This window comes from Sinohyriopsis cumingii, chromosome 4 (assembly GCF_028554795.1).
Source record: "Sinohyriopsis cumingii isolate HCF-2022 chromosome 4, ASM2855479v2, whole genome shotgun sequence".
Classification (NCBI taxonomy): Eukaryota; Metazoa; Mollusca; class Bivalvia; order Unionida; family Unionidae; genus Sinohyriopsis; species Sinohyriopsis cumingii.
This window is the reverse complement of record NC_142964.1, coordinates 6715555-6736786: the sequence shown is the minus strand read 5'-3', so window position 1 is coordinate 6736786 and position 21232 is coordinate 6715555. Positions and strand designations below refer to the sequence as shown.

The following is a 21232-nucleotide window of genomic DNA, read 5'->3' as shown; positions in this document are numbered from 1 at the left end:
AGTACAGAAATGACAAATTACCTTACAGTACATACATGACACATACCTTACAGTACATACATGACACATACCTTACAGTACATACATGACACATTACCTTACAGTACATACAAGACACATTACCTTACAGTACATAAATGACAAATTACCTTACAGTACATACATGACACATACCTTACAGTACATACATGACACATTACCTTACAGTACATACATGACACATTACCTTACAGTACATACATGACACATTACCTTACAGTACATAAATGACACATTACCTTACAATATGCACGTGACACATTACTTTACAGTACACACATGACACACTACCTTACAGTATGCACATGACACATTACCTTAGAGTACGCACATGACACATTACTTCACAGTATGCACATGACACATTACTTTACAGTACGCAGATGACACATTACCTTACAGTACCTAAGTTTGTATACCACAATGACTTTATTTATATATTTGCAAATATTATACTGATGTTTTGTTGTAAATTGTATTAACTCTATGTTTTGTTATAATGATGAAAGTAAACACTTTGAATTGATTTAAAATTGTACACCTAAGTCAAGCAAACCACTTCGCTTCTTTTCTACCTGTAATAGCATAATTATGACTAATATTGGTGCATTTTACAGGCATTAAAAAATAAAATTAATCAGTTTTACTTACTCTTATGTAATTGTTTTTCACTTTATATAGGTTTTTTTTTTTCAAAAGCAGCATCAACTCAGATTTATGGAATAATTTCAAAACCATTTGATTGTATAAAGTAGATCTATTTTCCAAAAAAGTTTGTTACAAAATATTCTATAATTTGATGCAATTTAAAGAGGCATTTAAAATTTTATTTCAGAATAAGAAAGAGAACAAAACCACATGTCTCAGTCACAACACTAAATTTCAGTTACTTCTGCAGATATTGAAAAACCAGGCAAATAGTCCATGGGTATAAGTATGCTGCAAGTACCTTTGATGGTCCTATGATTTCAAGTGTTAAAGAAGTAACATTGAAAAATTTACTTATCAGTTAATTATACAGTATTCCTAAATGTTCTTTCACAAGTCCAAAAGTATAAAATATACCAAATTAATCCCAGTATTGAAGTGCTGATTCCATTATTAAATGTGCTGATGTACCAATAGTCTTGAATATGTTGATGTACCAACAGTCTTAATCACAATGATATAATCAAGAATATCTTTGAATGAATTCACAACAAACCTAAACTTTAGTTTTAGTTAAAAAGGTCATTGAGCACTTTGTTATTCCAATAAATAATTTAAATAAATGATTCCTCTCAATTTATATCTGAACACAGCAGTAAATGATTCCACAGACTGAATTGCTTACCTCATCATATAAACATCTTTTTTTTTTTTTAAAGTCAGGTAGAACAGAACTCTTTCCTCAATCACGAACAAAGGTCAGACACTTAACATGAATTAAATATACATAACAGCATATCAGTAGAGAGTCAGACATGTTCAGAAAGGGTTTAGATACCAATCATGTATGCAGTTCATGTCCCAGATGGATCGTGATGCTGAAATCAAAACTTATTTTTTCTAACTGCTTCATGTTTGTATATTTTTCTGAATAGTCTCCTTAATATGGCTAAGATTTTCATTCCATTCTTGACGGAAGCCTGTTCACAACATTAGACTTGAAAGGTCTGTCGGTCAGTGGAAAAAGTATATTTGTGTGGAGAATTTCTGAGGATCTTAGAACTTTGCTTGTAACACATGGCAGAAATCAAATTCTATACATCGACATTGAGAAATATTTCAGTAGCTTTCCAGACAGTGTTAAGAATGAGATTGGGAGATTAGGAGATTCAACCTCAACTTTACCATCAAGATTAAGTACGTGTCAATTTGGAGACTTGACTTGGCGAGAAAAATTACTATTCCTGAATAGTTCACAAATGGAGTCAGCCTCAATACCATGGTATAAAAAGTCTAGGAGTTCCTGTAATAAATGTCATCAAGGGAGACAAATCAAGCAAAAGTTCAGTGTGACTGGATTTCATGTTAAAGGAAGGGAGGAAACTACTTCGTTGAATGATCATTTTGCAACAAATCTGTGTCTCCCCAACACCTTAGTGAATTCTCAAATAAAGGAGATAACTCTTGGACCCTTAAAGATCCTGGTCATTCTCCAGAAGAATCAGCTATCCTACCTCAGCATCTGTGATGTTGAGACACAGAATTGGATCACACAAAGGTATTGCAACTTGCCTCATTATTCCATGTCATCAAACATATGTACAGTTTTGTTGAGCTACCACAGATATGGTGTGGACGTAGAGCATTACTGATGTCTGTCTTTTAGGTTAAGCTTTTAATTTATTAGTTTTCTCCAGGACAGGTGTGGCATTCATTTTGTATTACCACATTTGTAGTTTTTACCTAAATAGCTGAAATATATAACATTATTTCATTTATGCCTTATCTGATGACTAAAGTCTTATATTTAAGTCTTCACTGATGACTTATGTCTTAGTATTAAGTCTTGTCTGATGACTTCAGTCTTAGTATTAATTCCTGTCTGATGACTTCAGTTTTAGCATTAAGTCTTGTCTGATGACTAAAGTCTTATATTTAAGTCTTCACTGATGACTTATTACTTAGTATTAATTCTTGTCTGATGACTTCATCTTAGTATAAAGTCTTGTCTGACGGTTTAAGTCTTAGTATTAAGTTATATCTGATTACTAAAGTCTTGTATTTAGGTCTTCACCGATGACTTGTGTCTTAGTATTAATTCTTGTCTGATGACTTCAATCTTTGTATTAAGTCATATCTGATGGTTTAAGTTTTAGTATTAAGTCATCTAATGAGTAAAGTCTTGTATTTAGGCCTTCACTGATGACTTATATCTTAGTATTAATTCTTGTCTGATGACTTCAGTCTTAGTATTAATTCTTGTCTGATGACTTCAGTCTTAGTATTAAGTCTTGCCTGATGGTTTAAGTCTAAGTATTAAGTCTTTTCTGATGACTTCAGTCTTAGTATTAAGTCTTAGTCTTATATTTAAGTCTTCACTTATGATTTATGTCTTAGTATTAAGTCTTTTCTGATGACTTCAGTCTTAGTATTAAGTCATATCTGATGGTTTAAGTCTTAGTATTAAATCATATCTGAAGACTAAAGTCTTATATTTAGGTCTTTACTGATGACTTATGTCTTAGTATTAATGATGATTTCACTCTTAGTATTAAGTCTTGTCTCATGGTTTAAGTCTTAGTATTAAGTTTTGTCTGATGAATTCCATCTTAGTATTAAGTCTTGTCTGATGACTAAAGTCTTATATTTAAGTCTTCACTGATGTTATTCTTAGTATCAAGTCTTGTCTGATGGTTTAAGTCTTAGTATTAAGTCATATCTGATGACTAAAATCTTATATTTAGGCCTTAACTGATGATTTATGTCTTAGTTTTAAGTCTTGGTATTAAGTCTTGTCTTATGACTAAGTCTTAGTATGAAGTCTTGGTATTAAAGGTCACTGGCCACCTATATTGTACAAATGTGTGATATTATTATAGTTATAAACAAGTTGGTTATGTATGCACACCATAAAAATGTTTAATTAGACTTAAAACTCTGCTTTTTTAAATGAACAAATTATTCGGCAATCTCCGTAAACAGTTGGTAGTTTCCGCTTCCAAAACCGGATATGACATACATTTATCCCTTCTATTCAACCTAGCCATTCAAGTGTTTAATTTCCCCATGTAAATGACTGTGATATAGTGTACAATCGTGCTTTTGTACAGCAAATATGGTGCACTGTATTGCATATGGATGTAACCAAAAGAGTGATGATGGGAAAAAGGGTTCTTTCTTTTTCCGAAAGACCATGTTTACCAGAAAAAAGTGGATTTAATCTGTGGGATCGAATAGGGGAGGGATGGGATAGTTGTATCATTTATGCCGGATTATAGTGAATTAGCCCAAAGACAATTCGGCCCAACTCGAAATATAATTCAACCAAACTTAACAATAGTTTGTACGTTCTTTTTCTTCAACAAACAAGTAGATGAAATGTAAGATAAGTTCTAGGAAAAAAATTAAATTTAGACAACTATTTTGATATTCTTTGAAAGAAAATAATCATACTTCGTAATGTACATATTTGTGAGAGAAAACACAAACTGACTTGTTCTAATTAAAATGTTTATTTACATTTTTTATGCTAAAAAATATATGCATCTGCACAACGACATTCTCAGTTTAAGTCTTCTGGTCAAATTATCAACATTGATTTATAAAACAATAATACTTAACAGATAATATTCTACATTTTGCTAAGGGTAGTGTACATGAGATATTATAACAAATATACATAATTTTAGGCTTCACGTTGTAACACTGCTGCATACAATACACTCTCGATTACACATGAGAGAGAGAGAGAATAATTTTGAGCATTTTGTCAGTATTTAGTTGCTGCAATAGGAAGCTCTTACCAGTTAATTTTGTTGTTTGTTTTTATTTTTCAAGTTGTCTTAGTGTGTGCACACGTAAATTGAAAGATTTCTATATTTGCTCCATTATTTCGTACAAATTAAAAAGGAAATAATTTTGTTTAATTTGTGCCCCCCACACACACATTCACAGTACAAAAGAAATTGATAAACATACACTTGTTTGAAAATAAAATGAAAGAAATTAACCTTGCATTGTTATCATATATTCCTTCTTTTTTCATCATGCGAAAATTATTTTAAAAAATAAATATATCCACAAACTCCATATATGTAGCAGATGCCGGCTTGCGTATGCATCCTTAGTGTAGAGTATATCGCTTATATCAAAAAACAAAATCGCAAGTGAGATGAAAATATCACCCAGTTGCTTGAAGGCACCTGCCATTTACACATAATAAGTTACTTATTGCAAACTGACCCAGATTATATTGTATCCAGGTTAACTATAAGACGGTATATCGCAAATAAAAAATCATTATTGTAAAATACATTTAATGTGAGTGCAAATGATAATCTTTTTGCTAGCATGGATTAAAGAAATATTATTAAAGCAAGTTATTATTGTGTATACTATTTGCCCTGCAAACATCAGTTATGATTACATATGGCAAACAAATAGAAGCCCGGGTGATAAACACAACTGGTAGGGAGCAATAAAGTCATTTTTGAACTTACCGACAGGATATCAGATACATAGGTTATTTTATTACTAAGCAAACCAACCCCGGAAACTGACTTTGGTATCTTTTTAGCATGTCAATTTTTTCTTCTGAAGTCGGCCGACAAAAGGAAGTCAAGTTTGGTTTCTTTGGATTCCTTAGGTGTGCTGATTTCTTTCTTCTTTTTTCTATAAAGTCTGCTAACACAGGGAAGCCAAGCCAGCATTGATTCTTTTTACCGTACCTGTATTAACAGGAATTTTCAAAATAAATTGAAACATTGGAACAGTTTTGAAAGCGACACAATCTAGTGTGTCGTGCATGCATACTGATACATGTATAAGGCTAAACAGTAAATTAGTTTTCATTAGTTTCATTTAAATATTCCCTATCCACAGATTATAGTGGTTTATTTTTCGACAACAAGAAGCATGTACTACGTCTTGTAGGGATGACTTTATGTCATTTCTGGTTGGCGTCCTCTATTGGAGGGAAATCATAACTAAGGGGAAATAACAGCATTGTATACTTCGATTTCGAGTAATTAAATTATTATTTCTTTTTTATACATGATAATTTTTTTGTTCTTTTTGTGTGAGGATAACTACTTTTAATCATCTGATGTAAAAAGGAAAATGTTGGAGTATGGCCGGTGACCTTTAAGTCTTTTCTGATGACTAAAGTCTTATATTTAAGTCTTCACTGATGACTTATGTCTTAGTATTAAGTCTTGGTATTAAGTCTTGTCTGATGACTTCATTCATAGTATGAAATCATGTCAGATGACTAAAGTCTTGTTTGATGACTTCAGTCTTAGTATTAAGTTTTGTCTGATGGGTTAAGTCTTATTATTAAGTATTATCTGATGACTTTGTCTTGGTATTAAGACTTTTCTGTTAGCTTTAGTCTTATGGTAGCATTAGTTGCTACAATAAATTAATGTGGTCTTAATAATTCATTTTAATATTTCAGAAAGTGTACTGTTTAAATTGATTAAGCATTCATAGTCAGTTATTATCATGCTTTGTCTTTGTGAGGTGTGACATTGTTGACAGTAAAATAGTAAAAGTACATCTGAAAATGTAAAAGATGCAAATAGCTTTTGCATAGCAAGCAGATTGTATTACCAGTATACATCTTATGAAAATATGCTCTTTTCTTCAGAATAGGCCCAGAGGAACACATTATCGTGTCCAGAAATCCTAGCATGCCTAACCTGGTAGTGACACCCACCCACTTGATATGTCTAGTTACAGATTCTTCACTTAAGCAAGAAGAGTTTGTTAGTGGAGTATGTTATGAAATTCTTTTTATTTCAAGTAATATTAATTTACCATTATTCACTTAGTTTAGAAATGTTTGCCAGCCTTTGCATCGTCATCATATAATTTCACTCCACATGCCTTTACCCACTTTTCTCTTCCTTGCATCATGGACATTTGTAACACAACAAAGTTCATTTATTTTTTTAAAAAATGTTAAATATTGCAAGCTTGGTACCATCCATAATCTTTGTCAGTGTTGACTTTTACTCATTGCTAATTTTTTGTCAAGACCTTAATGCCAAGAAATTGGCAGATCAGAGTTTACTTTCATGTTAAGTGTGTAATCAGATAAAATTTAGTTCATTTATGCAGTAGATCTTACCATAATTTACTAAAGACAGTTTTAATGACATTGATGCATTGCAACAGTCTATTTTTTTCATTATGTGAACTTATGTGTTGTTTCAGTTGATGGTGTATAGTGGTGCCAGTGTAGCAGATGCAGTGTGCCACTTGAACAAGTGGGGCCGCTGTTCAATCCCAATTCACACGCTGGAGATAGGTCTTAAACACCGACAGCTAGATACTGTCTCCTTCTTCTTCAAGAGCAAGGAAAATTGTAGGTATCACCTACTTTTGAAGGCTTGCTTTCAGGCCATTAATGCAGAAGACTGTATATTTTTCAGTTTTGATTGTTGTACCAGCATTGTGTTTCATTTTCAGTTATTGTACTAATCATTTACAAAAACTTTAAATGATGAAAACTAAGGAGAATTTTTAATTAAATGTTAATACACCACTCCTTCAGTAACTTGTGCCCTGCTAACCTGTTTATAACATGGGGTCAGGCGTGGATCCCATTTTTTTAAAACCAGAAAATACTCCAAAAATTGATCCCTATTTCTTGAACTTTAAGAAAATTGTGATCAAAATTGGTAACAAACCTTGATATATTGCTCGTTTTATGGGAAAAAATGGTAGATATGACTTGCAGATTTTATTTTAATCAACATTTTGAAATCATCAACTTTCAGTAAGAAGTCTTATAACTGGTTATTTTTACTTTCCAAACGACATTCTTAGTACACCGTAATTAAAGATATTCAAGGAAATTTAGATCAATGAGAATGTCACTTACGCCAAGTGTAGGCAGTACAATAATATTTAAATGCCAATTGAATAATTTGTATTAAGTGAAATTTGTGTTTTAATTCTGTCTTAGTTCCCCTTAAGTGTAGTCATCATAAATGCAGTGTGTATTTCAAAATAAAATGTGTCAATCTACCATAACAGCTATGTCCACAGGCATTTCTCTGAGAACCTAAATTAAGTGTCTACCATGTTTTGATAACTAACTTGTGGAAGCATTTGTGTTGTTGCACTGAATTAAAAGCTGTATTATCACATTAATTATGTCTTCTGAATCAAATAAAGAATGTGGAATAAAATAAAAATTAAAAGGCAAGCAAATCCAACATACTTAAAATCTAGCAGCCCCGGTTGTATATCAGGTGAACTCACTTCATTTGATCAATCAAACACTGTTATAAATGTTATTGTGTATGTAACATAATTAAACTACCTTAAATTTACTGACTCATTCATGACTATGATCAAAGGAAGCAAGGCAACAAAGCGAAATGAATATGTAAAATAAAGAGCTTGGTTTCACATATATGGACTGTTGTGGGCAAATGAGTTTCAGAGATTTCTTGAACTAGCACAAAAGGATGATAAGAAGTTTCACTATTACTTCCAATGAAATCACGACATCATTATTCTGCTAATTGAACAATACATAAATTGAGTTTCGAGGTAGACAATTGTCTCATGAAATAAATGTTGCTAGTTTTTGAGAGAAAAAAAGAATCATATTTGGCTGTGTATCAACAGTTAGTCTAGTTCCCTGCTACGTTGACTCCCATCTTGGCATTTTACTATTAAATACCATTCCAGGAACCAGACTAATCAACAAAACAAAAGCAGTGATGTAATACATAGATGTTTTCACGTACATGTGGTTGTTGAAACCAGTTGTAACGATCTTTCACATATTTGACAGTTTAAATATTATATATCCTGAAAAACAAACAACCTCAACAAGGATTCAGTCATTCAACAAAACTTCCCTGCCACCCCCACCCCGTGGTTTTCTCGATGTTAAAGTGGCTTTTTTCAAAAAGTTGACATTCTTTAGGATAAGAGGATTTTTTCAGAAAAAAATTCCACACTATTATATTCAGTAAGAAAGAAAGTCCAGCAAAGAAAATGTTATAATTCATTTTTAGTGAAACTAAGGAATGAAATACAGAACATTTTAAAAATTAAACAAACTTATGTTGAAAATGTTAATACATTATCAAACTCCATAACTTTTAATCCTGGTCATCAGGAAATAATTTACAAATTAAAATTACAAAAAAAATTTCTTTTAAACCATTATCCACATGTAAAGGACAATTGTTAGCACAATATTATTTGATTCCAACACTTGGTAGTGTTTTTGACAGTTAGTTTTGCCAAAATTTAAATTAAAATTTGTCATCAGCACCTATTTAAATCTACAATCTTCCTTTATAAAGCAAAGATTACACTTAAATAAAAACGTGGACCTTGTAATGCTGATTAATCTGACCTGGATGTGGACAATCTCATGTTGGTCTTTAAATAAATTTTCTTCTGTAATGTCAGCATTATACATCACTCCTTGATATGTAAAGTCAGCGTTATACATAGTACCTTGATATGTAAAGTCAGCATTATACATCATGCCTTGATATGTAAAGTCAACGTTATACATAATGCCTTGATATGTAAAGTCAGTGTTATACATCATGCCTTGATATGTAAAGTCAGTGTCATACATCATTCCTTGATATGTAAAGTCAGCATTATACATCATACCTTGATATGTAAAGTCAGCATTATACATCATTCCTTGATATGTAAAGTCAGCATTATACATCATACCTTGATATGTAAAGTCAGCATTATACATCATACCTTGATATATAAAGTCAGCATTATACATCATGCCTTGATATGTAAAGTCGGGGGCCCCGAGTGGTCGAGTGGTCTAAAGCGCTCTTCGTTACGGATCACTGCCATCTCACTTCTGTCTGTGGTGGTTTGAGTCTAAGATTCAGCCAATGTGGGCATGTGAGAAAGCTTGCCAGTAGCTTCTCGTGGGTCGGTGGTTCTTTCCGGGGTTTTCCGGGTTCTTCCTCCACCATTAATACTGGCCGCCATGTATAGCCTATCGTGTGCTGAAAAATGGCGTTAAACCCCACAGCAACAATAACAATAATATGTAAAGTCAGCATTATACATCACACCTTGATATATAAAGATTTTAATTGAGAGGACTGTTAACATGATTATACTAAAGTTGAGCCAGACCTAGTCACCCATAGTTGCACCTGAACCATTTAACTTCAAGAGATTCAGAACTGTCTCAGTGTTTTCAGTAGGGTACCCATCACTGTAATGTACCATTTTCAGTCAGAATGATGACAGTGATGCTTAGAGAACTTATGGTGCAATGAGACCAAGGGGAAAATGACCATTGTCCAATGAGTAAACTTTAAAAAATTTTCTGTGCTTCATAAATCTGTCCATTTATTAGTCCCAGTGGGGAGTTACATTGGAGGCAAATAAGTTCGTGATTTCCATTATATACAACTTTGTTGACCAAAAAACACTGTTCTCTGTCATTGTTAAACAGTTGCTTGCTACATATAGAAAATTAAAAAATAATTTTCATTGGGAATCCCCATAGTGTCCATTATGAGCAGATGTCTGCTGTTAGGATGTGTCTGCTAACTTAAGATTGGTTACACTAGTCTTGCAAGTGAAGTAAGTTAATGTGGTGAAGCTAATGAGTTTTTTTTCTCCCTCCCCAAGCCTAGTCTTCATTGATATCAGACCCACGAAGCTTTTGATTTAAGTACTGATTCACAGACACAGTTAAGAATTCTGCAAAATGCTTTCATGTCTGCCAAGAAAATAGGTTACAGTTACCAACATTTTAGTGACTACTTCATGTTATACAATAGTGCACATATAAGTATATGAGAAACAGAGTTTTATGCAGTTCTGTTTCTCCACTATCAATCAGCCAGATCGTACAGATCACCTCCATACCATTTTAATATGGATTGCCAGGAAATGAGACTTGTTTACAATGATCATTGATTACTGCATTAAATTGCACTTTTCCCACATTATCTAGTCATCTTTTTATGCGACAAGAAATTTAAAAGTATTAATTGGAATAAAATATGCTATAATTGCAAAATAAAGTTGTACATATATATGTATGTGCATGCCTACATGCCTGCCTACCTACCAACCTATCTACTTATGAAAGGCTGTACTTTGAAAACTAACAAAGTCATGCATTTTTTTGGACCACAACATGACTGTTTTAGAAATGTCACTGGTCTGCACACTTAAATACTGCCATATTAAGTGGCAACTTATTCCATACAAAATAAAAATGCAGTGGAGTTTTTACACTTTTTGTGAGTTTTTATACTTTTATGTATTTACATCTTATTTGTACAGTGCTTTCGAGAATAAAATTAAAAGTTACCAGTCCATGTTCTCCTGCAAGCAGTTGTGCGCCAGTCCATGATCACTATGGCAACATGACTCAGTTAGAAGTGGCACTAGATCTTGTTCTTCAGTCAGCTGAGAGCAGTATTGATGATATCCATTCCTTCAGATTTGGTCAAGAACTGCTTGATTTGATTTTAGAATTTCTGTATGGGCTACTTCTTGATGCCCTTTGGGTAAAGGAAACTTTAGAGAATTCACTTGGGAATGAGGATGAGAAAGAAGACTTGCAACAAGCTATTGAAAAGCTGCTGGATTACATTTCTGAAGCCAGAGAGTGTGTTCGTAGACTTGATGCCAGACAGCAGGGGTCACCATCCCAGTCAGTGGATGTAAAACAAGAAGTGAAAAAGCTGACTGATAGAGGGAGTAGCAACAATCAGGATGAAGTGGATGGAGGGCATTCAGACTGGAAAAGCATGGATGTAGAGGTATGTATTGCAAACAGTGTGACCATGTGCTTTTTGTACTCAGATACAAGCAATGCAATCATGTCACTCATTCATTAAACTTTGTCATCCATGCACCCCATCTCATGCATGTTAAGGGTTATTTGAAATTCTTGGTTTAGTTCTCATTTCAGTGTGGTTGTAGGTTTCAAGTCCTGTTGGGAAAATATTTTGTATAGCGAAACCTTTCAAGACCAAAGTCCCATAGGACCAAGACCAAAATCCCATAGGACCAAGCAAAAAGTTCATGAAAAAATAAATGTTTCCTTAGTTAAAGTGTGGTGTGTATATTAATCAGTTGCTGCTGTTGACATTTACATTGTAAGTGTTGACACTAATTTTTTATCAACTCTGACATTTTTACTTTTATGTGATTACATTGATTTGGTAAATTAATACAGGCTAGTAAATATGAGCAAACCATTGTTGTTGTTTTTTTTAAATTCTGGTGTTTGTTGGTAAAATGTCAAAATGAGGATGTGATCCTTGTTTTAAGTTGAAGAGCTAGTTGATTGAAAATAATTAAGATGTATATTATTGGACTTGAATGGCTGGCAGATAAGCATAATCTCCTTTGCATTGCACAGCCATTGACTCTATATTACAGACAAAATTAAATTTGGGAGAGTTCGCTTCAGCCATGTATAAATGTTAGTGATTGCTTACACTGGTTGTAATCTGTGCCAGTGCACATTTTGGTCTTTGTTTTAATTCAAGCATCGCCCCAGACTATTTCCTGTCCATCGACAATCCTCATGGGTGGAATCTGGCAGTTCCCTGACCATGTTTTGAGTAAGTTTCAGTTTTATGAGGTTGTTGTTGTTGTTGTAGGGTTTAACGCCATTTTTCAGCACACGATAGGCTATACATGGCGGCCAGTATTAATGGTGGAGGAAGAACCCGGGAAAACCCCGGAAAGAACCACCGACCCACGAGAAGCTACTGGCAAGCTTTCTCACATACCCACATTGGCTGAATCCGAGACTCGAACCTACGCAGACAGAGGTGAGATGGCAGTGATCCGTAATGGACAGCGCTTTAGACCACTCGGCCGTTTTATGAGGTTTATATCAGTGTAACAGTGAAAAGGGGTTAAAGTTGATTAAATCATTTTTATTGAAATTAAAGAAGGAAAAATTCTGGACCAGAAATTTCTTTCAGTTTTAGATTGATTTCATCCAGTGGTAGGATTTAAACCCAGATCCGTACAGTCATGAATCTGGCACACAAATCATTGAGCCACCATGACTCATGCCTCAATTTTTTTCATCTTAGGACATGTGGGAAAGCACAAGTGGCCAATTCTGGGGTTACTAATTTAGATTATGGTTAGACTTTACTCCATGAGAGAACTGTTGATATTTAACCTCAAGTCAATACATTTTGCTAGATTTTATTCCCAGTCAAGTGGTAAGTAATGTGAATTGTTTGAATCAAATAAGCAAAATTGACATAAATTCAGTGTAAGATGTGATTGAATCAAGAATTAAATCAAAATTTTTAAAACTGTGTCTATTTAATTTTGAACTTATATAAATATATTTAAAACTCATTGACATCCATCTTCATTTTGAGAGAGCCATTGAAATGCCTAAGCTATTGTTGCAGACTTCCACCAGTTTAAGACACTTTTTGTATATTGTCTTCTGTTTGCAAGAAAAAAATTATTCCTTTTTTTAATGTTTGTCAGTTTAGCATTTTGTGAAGTGTCTGACTTTTGTCCATTAATGCAAGTTTATTATAATTTCTCTAAAATTAATAGAGGATGACCATAAAACTTGACTCATACATTCATCCCAAGTTCACAGCAGTCATATAAGCATGGTGATTTTCACTGAAAGACTCGTCATGGTATCTCACAGGTTTTAAATGAAAATGGTGCCATGAAAATAGTACTGATTTGATATTCATTATGGAATCAAAACAGCCATCTTGAAAATCTTTGTTATGGCTACTCTTCCCATGTGGATGGTCATATTGATATTCCATAACAAAAAACTTTTTGTGATAGTTTGTTGGACTTGCATGAAAACTGTTAAAGTGTTTTTTTCTTTATTACTTTATTTTTCACCATGATAAGACCATGTCTGTAGTTAAGCTAATTCCCCCTATTTGAAAATGTCAGAGCAGAATGGGGTTCTGATATGTTTGGCCACCTTTAGACTTCTCTGTTTTTTTAAAAGTTTGATACACAAAATAACTGATATATTATAATTATAGGTTACTGCATTTGTATGACAAAATATGAATGAGTCTTTTTGGATGGATAATGCATGACCTGTGGGAGTTAAGTATCAATTGAGGAAACAAGATAATATTTTCCCATACAAATGCAGTAACCATTTTATAATTAACTCATGTTCATATTCCACCTAAGGCTTAATTATAACAAAATACACTACAAGAAACAAAGTAATTGAAATTATGCTGTATTCCAAAATAAATACACAACCCTAGATTCATCAATATACAATCACAATATTAATGAGCACATAGCACCGCCCAGCAAAATTTGAACTTAGTCACATGCTCAACATCACTTTAAAAAAGGATTGTCATTTTGGTCTGCTAAAAATTGAAATTTTAGATTGAATAATTGTGCATTGCAACAGCTTTCAGGTTGGTCTGGAATGAATGGATTTTTGTTGTTGTTGATTCTGCTCAATTCCACTGATTATGGACTGGATTTATCTGTGTCAATTCCACATGAAGTACATGTGATTTGAGCAGGAAGGGACGCATCTTGACTCAGCTGCATGTGTGTTTCCGTTCTTTCATTGAATGTTTGGAATCATAATGTGGGAAACATATGAACTCTTTCAGTTGTAATAATTGAAAAGATGCTATGGAATATCACGTTCATTTCATTTTGAGTGCAGGAAGGAGAATGTTGTTGCTGTTGGAATGTAGAAAAATTACAGTACAATTTTGAAATGTATAATCAAACTTTAGAACCCATGACATAGCTCATGGAATTTGGATTTGCAGAAATAAGAAAGTACATTTTGTGGAAATTCAAGATTCAGAAATGTAACAATATTTTTTGCCATTTCTTATAACCAGCAAAAGAAGATATGCTTGTCCCTTGTCACCAGCATGCTCTTTGTAGGGATTCCAGCTATGTTATGACCTGTATGATGTCTATCTAGCCTAAATCTGAAACACTGTATCAAAACAGTTAACATATAAAACTGCAAAACAGCTGGTGGAAATAAGAATTCTCCATTGTCTTGGTTTATTGGCTCTGAGACCCTTAATTTTCTGTCAAAACCTTCAGTTGCATTTTTTCCATGACTTTAGTACTTTCACTTATAAATTGGTATGTCTCTGATAGATATGTGATAACTTTTGCTATCAGTATGCGTTCCTATGCTATTTTTATATACCCCGACAGCACTGTTCATAGTCTGAACCATTCCATTAAGAAAAAGTTACGAACATTTCTCCTAAATAACTGTTTAAATGATCACAATGGTATTTTCAATACTGCATCTCTCGTGTTTGTTGTGGACATTGGGAGTATCACATTCATTCATTTGCTTGTTTGAAAGCTGCATATGTGATTCAGTAAACTTGTCCACATTGTTCACTTTATCATCTCTACTTTCAAACAGATGAAACAGCTTTGTTCATCCACAACCAAATTTGATAAACTTAAATCTAAAGTCGACTACATGAGTGTACATGGTTTATTTACAAAGTAGCTCCTAATACACTATCCTAATTTTTAGGCGCACAAAGTTGTGAACTTGCATGCAATATCAAGGTGTTCAGTATCGTAGAATACAATTCTGACAATGTCAAGTTAACGGAGAAAACAAAGGAGTATATAATAACTGTTCAATGTCTTTTATTTCTTTTTTTAAAAAATATTTATCAGTTGTTTGTTTTTAGTATATGTATATTAGCCATATCATCCTATTTACTTACTTTTACACTTGCACTCTAACTTTATCTGTCTCTCAATGTCTTCTCTAAGTTCTTACCTACATCTTTCTTATACTTTCTTTTTTAAAAAGTTATTTATCTGCCACACCTCCATAAACTTACTAAAGGAAAAATGTGGAATTTAATTTGTTTCATTTCAGACTCTGATTGAGGAAGGGATTCTAAATAATCAAATCCCAGAACTACAAACTCACCTCCAGGAAAGAGGAGAGTCAACCAAGGGAGAATACTTCAGTCTGAAGAAAACTGGGATTATCAAAGCACTGAGACATCTTGCAGCTGGAAATATTAGGAAAGCCAAGAAATTGATATCAAACCTTGTGAGTAATTTAGAACAAATTATTACTTGATACCTAATTAGTATACATGTATTATCAATGTTTTTGCAGGATTGACAGATTTGACAACTAATAAAATCAACATAGCAAATGTGTTTAACTGTCTGTGAATATAATTGACAAATAGACACATTAGGAATTTCCTGAGAGTACAAAATGTTGAAAAATGAATCAAAAGCAGATGAATGCAAACAAATTAAAATGGATATAGATGCTAAACATTAAAAGTGTTCTGCAAACCACAGTTTCGACTGCTCCGGTGGCCTAGTGGTTAAAGCGTCTACCTCAGATGCAGGAGGTTGTGCGTTTGATCCCCGGCTGAGTCATACCAAAGACTTATAAAAATGGTACTAGCAGCTGCCTCGCTTGGCGCTCAGCATTAATCGGTTAGTGCTAGGACTGGTCAGCCTGGTGTCAGGATAATGTGACTGGGTGGGACATCATGCTGCATATCTGCGGCATGATGCCTCAGTGCTAGACATCACTATTATCTGCCACACTGCAGACCTCATAGCGATATGACTGAAAAATTCCACTTTCATTCATCATTTGTATAGCAATAGTTTTCATTTCAACCACTCTGGTGGACTATGGTTAGAGCATGCACCTCAGATACAGGAGGTCATGGGTTCGATCCCCAGCCAAGTCATACCAAAGACTTAAAAAAATGGTACTAGCAGCAGCCCTGCTTGGTACTCATCATTAAGAGGTTAGTATTTAGACTGGTCGGCCTGGTATCAGTATAATGTGACTGGTCGAGACATGAAGCATGTCTGTGGCATAATGCCCCAGTACTAGACATCACTTTAAACTGCCATGCTGCAGACATCATGGCGATATGACTCATATTGTTAAAGCTATATTGAAAATCCAAAACCACATAAACAACACATAGTTTTCAATTTTTTCTAATTTTGTTATTCATTCGTTTTGCATGTTTCAGGGTTGGTAGTCAAGAAAATGCGCAAATTATAATAATACCTGGAGTCAAGCTTGTAAAGTACTATTTTGTATAATCCTAAAACTATCATGGTATAGCTTTGGTAACCTGATAATGGTAATGCATAGCAAATCATACTAGCACACTGAAAAAGCTTTGGTAACCTGATGATGGTAATGCATAGCAAATCATACTAGCACACTGAAAAAGCTTTGGTAACCTGATAATGGTAATGCATAGCAAATCATACTAGCACACTGAAATAGCTTTGGTAACCTGATAATGGTAATGCATAGCAAATCACTAGCACACTAAAATAGCTTTGGTAACCTGATAATGGTAATGCATAGCAAATCACTAGCACACTGAAATAGCTTTGGTTACCTGATAATGGTAATTCATAGCAAATCATACTAGCACACTGAAATAGCTTTGGTTACCTGATAATGGTAATGCATAGCAAATCATACTAGCACACTGAAACACATAATTGGGTTTGTTTGATAGTGTGAAAAGACAGCATACTTTGTTTGTATTAGCCAAGAAATAAAATGAAATGGAATGAATTATGTTAACAATACTAAAACATAATTATTCAGTTTATCCATGTCTTTATCCATATTATAAAATGGCAGGTATATGCTCTGGGACCACTGTATTGTAACATCTATAATCTGACTGTATACTATTAGACCAGTGTATAATGTATTCCTGAATCAAAGAACCAGTGAAATATATTTATTAAATTGGAATTAAATGAAAATTCTAACAATTTTTCAGACTTAAATTTGCTCTAAACTTAATCAAAATTATTGCTGCATTTTATCCTCTGCTTCTGGGCCTGGTATTTGTATTTCTATGTATCCTTTTGCCATGTTTTCATACAACTTAAAGCCCACTGAGTTTAAGGAATGAAACTTGATATATTTTTATACATCATCATTAAAGTTGTATTGCATAACATTTGGAAGGTCCTATCTTCATGGTCAAGGTCACAGTTCAATATTTACTTTATCAGCACTTTACTTTTCACTCCACAACTTTAAAGCCATCTGAAGTTAAGGAATGAAACTTGCTAAACTTAAACATCATCATTAGAATGTGTTTCACATACCACATTGCAGGTTTCATCATCAAGATCAAAGACACAGTTTGGTGTATTGTTTTTCAGCACCCTTTCGCTTCTGCTCAATAACTTTAAAGCCACAAAGGGATGAAACTTGGCATGCATATATATATATCATCATCACTAGAAGATATGTCATGTACCACATTTGGGGACTGATCATTGAAGTCAGTGTCATAGCTGTATATCTTTCATTCTTCATCAGCTTCCCTTCTCCCATATGACTTTAAAACCAAATGAAATTAAGGAAATAAATTTGGTACTTATACATTATCACTGGAAGGTCAGTTTTATACAAATGTGCCATTGTTAAGGTCTAGGTGAAGGTCATGATTAAATATGGTCAATTTTTCACTGCTATTTCCCTTCCACTCAATAGGTTTGAGATGATTAAGTAATGAAATTTAGTATACTTGTACATCGTCACAAATAGGTGTATTATATACTGTATTAGGATTCCTATCTTCAAGGTCATGGTCACTGCTAAATGTTTAAAATTATCCATCACTCTTTGCCTTCTGCTCCATAACTTTAAAGCTGTTTGAGATTAAGGGATGAAAAATGGTTACTTATTCATCTTTTTTTTAAAGATCTGTCACTTATCACATATTTTGGGTACTATCTTCAAGGTCAAGGTCATGGATCAGTATTTTCTTTTTTTCCATTACGTTCCCCATGTGCTGTATAACTTTAAAGTCAGGCATGAAACTTGGTATACTTGTGGATGAGAAGTTGTGTTGCATACTGTATTGGGAAGCGTAGGGGTGTCCTATCTTCAAGGTCAAGGTCATGGATCAGTATTTTCTTTTTTTCCATTACGTTCCCCACGTGCTGTATAACTTTAAAGTCAGGCATGAAACTTGGTATACTTGTGGATGAGAAGTTGTGTTGCATACTGTATTGGGAAGCGTAGGGGTGTCCTATCTTCAAGGTCAAGGTCATGGATCAGTATTTTCTTTTTTTCCATTACGTTCCCCACGTGCTGTATAACTTTAAAGTCAGGCATGAAACTTGGTATACTTGTGGATGAGAAGTTGTGTTGCATACTGTATTGGGAAGCGTAGGGGTGTCCTATCTTCAAGGTCATGGTCATGGCCCATATTTTAAGTTTCACTTTACTTTCAGCTCAATAATGTTAAAGCCATTTGAGAATAAAGGATGAAGCTTGATATTTGGATACTTATACACCATAACTACAAGGTGTGTCACATACCACATTAGGGGTCTTGTCTTGAAGGTCTAGGTTATTGCTCAGTATTTTAAGTTTTCTGCCTTGCTTTTTCTTCCGCTCTGTAATTTTATTGCCTTTTGAGATTAAGGGATGGTGACCTCATCTGGGTAGATGTGGACCATAAATTCACTTAATTTGCTTCATTAATAATGAACTTATATTCAATATAATGATAATCGTAACAAATGGACTTTAGTAATATTAAGGAATTTAATTTTGCATACCAGAAGTGCCTTGATTTATATAAAGACTTTAATTTTATTAAAACTAAAGGAATTAGTGAATGTATGTTGGAATGAGTCTTACATGACTTGTCTCTCTTCTCTTACACAGGGCATAGATGTAGCATCCAAGTTGTGGGAGATAGCTCTCTTTGCTAGTGATGTAACATTACGCAAAGTTATCATCAGTGAGCTGAAATCGATGTCTGCCCTTAGTAATGACCAGGTTTCCATGGTGATGTTCCTAGAGCAGTTGACACAGTTGTTACTAAGGAAAACATCTGAGAAAGGGATCATGTCGCCACAAGAGTAAGAATCTGATTTTCACTCATTCCTGTATATGTATGATACAGTTTGACTGTGAGAAATTTATGTGGAATTTCACACATGAGTACATTTATTAACACTATAGTTGGTGTCATCATGTGGGATATCACACATGAATGCATTTATTACCACAGTATATATGATGTTATGTGGAATATCACATGAGTGCATTTATTAACACTGTATAGGATGTTAATAGTTTTACTACATAATGGAAAATGCATTGTTCTTGTGGTTTTGTTATTAAAAAGAAAAATTGTATTCACCTATAAACAGTAATCCTTATTTGCACAAAACAATTTGATGACATAAAACTTTTTGTAATTACTCTGCTTGTAAAGCTTTATATATACTTTGGATAACATTGCTTTTTCCAACACTGTTTCCTAGTGAGAAGTTATAATTCATATACATGAATGTGGAGTAGAGGATCAAAATCTGCAGGCAGGATCTTAGCAGAGCCTCTTTCATGCCTACAAATTCAGACCCTCGGATGGTATTTTCCTATTATCCCATTTACATATATTGAGTTTAACATATTGTAACATGAGATATTTTGATTACAGTTACATTTCTTTTCAAGCAAAGACATTGAATCTGACCTCTTGAGGAATGCCATTAAAATATCTTATTATATTTCTTTACACTGAAAAGTGTATGTTGTGACCAGTTTGGGGATTACATTTTAAGTTTTATTCAAATTATTTGGATTCTAAAAGATGACTTCTTTTTCCTGGAAATATTTGAGTGCTCATACAGAATTCTTGGACAAAGACATTTATTTGAATTTTATTCGGAATTCAAATACCAGAATGTTTTTTTTTCTGTGGTTCATAAAGGACTGTACACATCAGCTCTAACCTGACTACAGTATATGTCATCACCTTCCATTTTGGATTTTTTTCGCTGGGACTCAAACTTGAATTCATTAGAACATTTCATTACTAGGACTTCTAAAATTTAATTCATGGATTATTCTTGGAATATTTTTTTATTTGATTCTTAAAACGATAATTTTTTTAATTTTTTTATAGTGTTTTTCCAGGGAAATAAATTATTTGTTAAATTTTTCAAAGCTTGTTGTTTTCACTCTTTCTTTTGTTATTGTTTATTAGAGCCTAAACACGTAACACTATACATAGCTGCATACTGTGTAATTGAAAGGCTTACTATGCATAGCTGCAAACTCTGTAATTGAAAGGCTTACTATGCATAGCTACATACTGTGTAATTGAAAGGCTTACTATGCATAGCTGCATACTGTGTAATTGAAAGGCTTACTATGCATAGCTGCAAACTCTGTAATTTAAAGGCTTACTATGCATAGCTGCAATCTGTGTAATTGAAAGGCTTACTATGCATAGCTACATACTGTGTAATTGAAAGGCTTACTATGCATAGCTGCATACTGTGTAATTGAAAGGCTTACTATGCATAGCTGCAATCTGTGTAATTGAAAGGCTTACTATGCATAGCTACATACTGTGTAATTGAAAAGCTTACTATGCATAGCTGCATACTGTGTAATTGAAAGGCTTACTATGCATAGCTGCAAACTCTGTAATTGAAAGGCTTACTATGCATAGTTGCAATCTATGTA

The 21232-nt window shown here is 33.5% G+C and overlaps 1 protein-coding gene across 2 annotated transcripts in view; it reads left to right on the top strand.

The window, feature by feature from the left end:
- The window catches only part of LOC149800574 (spatacsin-like), a 174567-nt gene that overhangs the window by 16244 nt on the left and 137091 nt on the right, over positions 1-21232 (top strand). For both annotated transcript variants that reach the window (XM_089954521.1, XM_089954520.1), the window contains exons 4-9: positions 1642-2245; positions 6335-6461; positions 6904-7054; positions 11002-11483; positions 15590-15769; positions 19418-19614. In XM_089954521.1, the coding sequence (XP_089810647.1) occupies positions 1947-2245; positions 6335-6461; positions 6904-7054; positions 11002-11483; positions 15590-15769; positions 19418-19614 (1436 nt within the window). In that variant the 5' untranslated portion in view covers positions 1642-1946. The remainder of the gene's footprint in view (positions 1-1641; positions 2246-6334; positions 6462-6903; positions 7055-11001; positions 11484-15589; positions 15770-19417; positions 19615-21232) is intronic.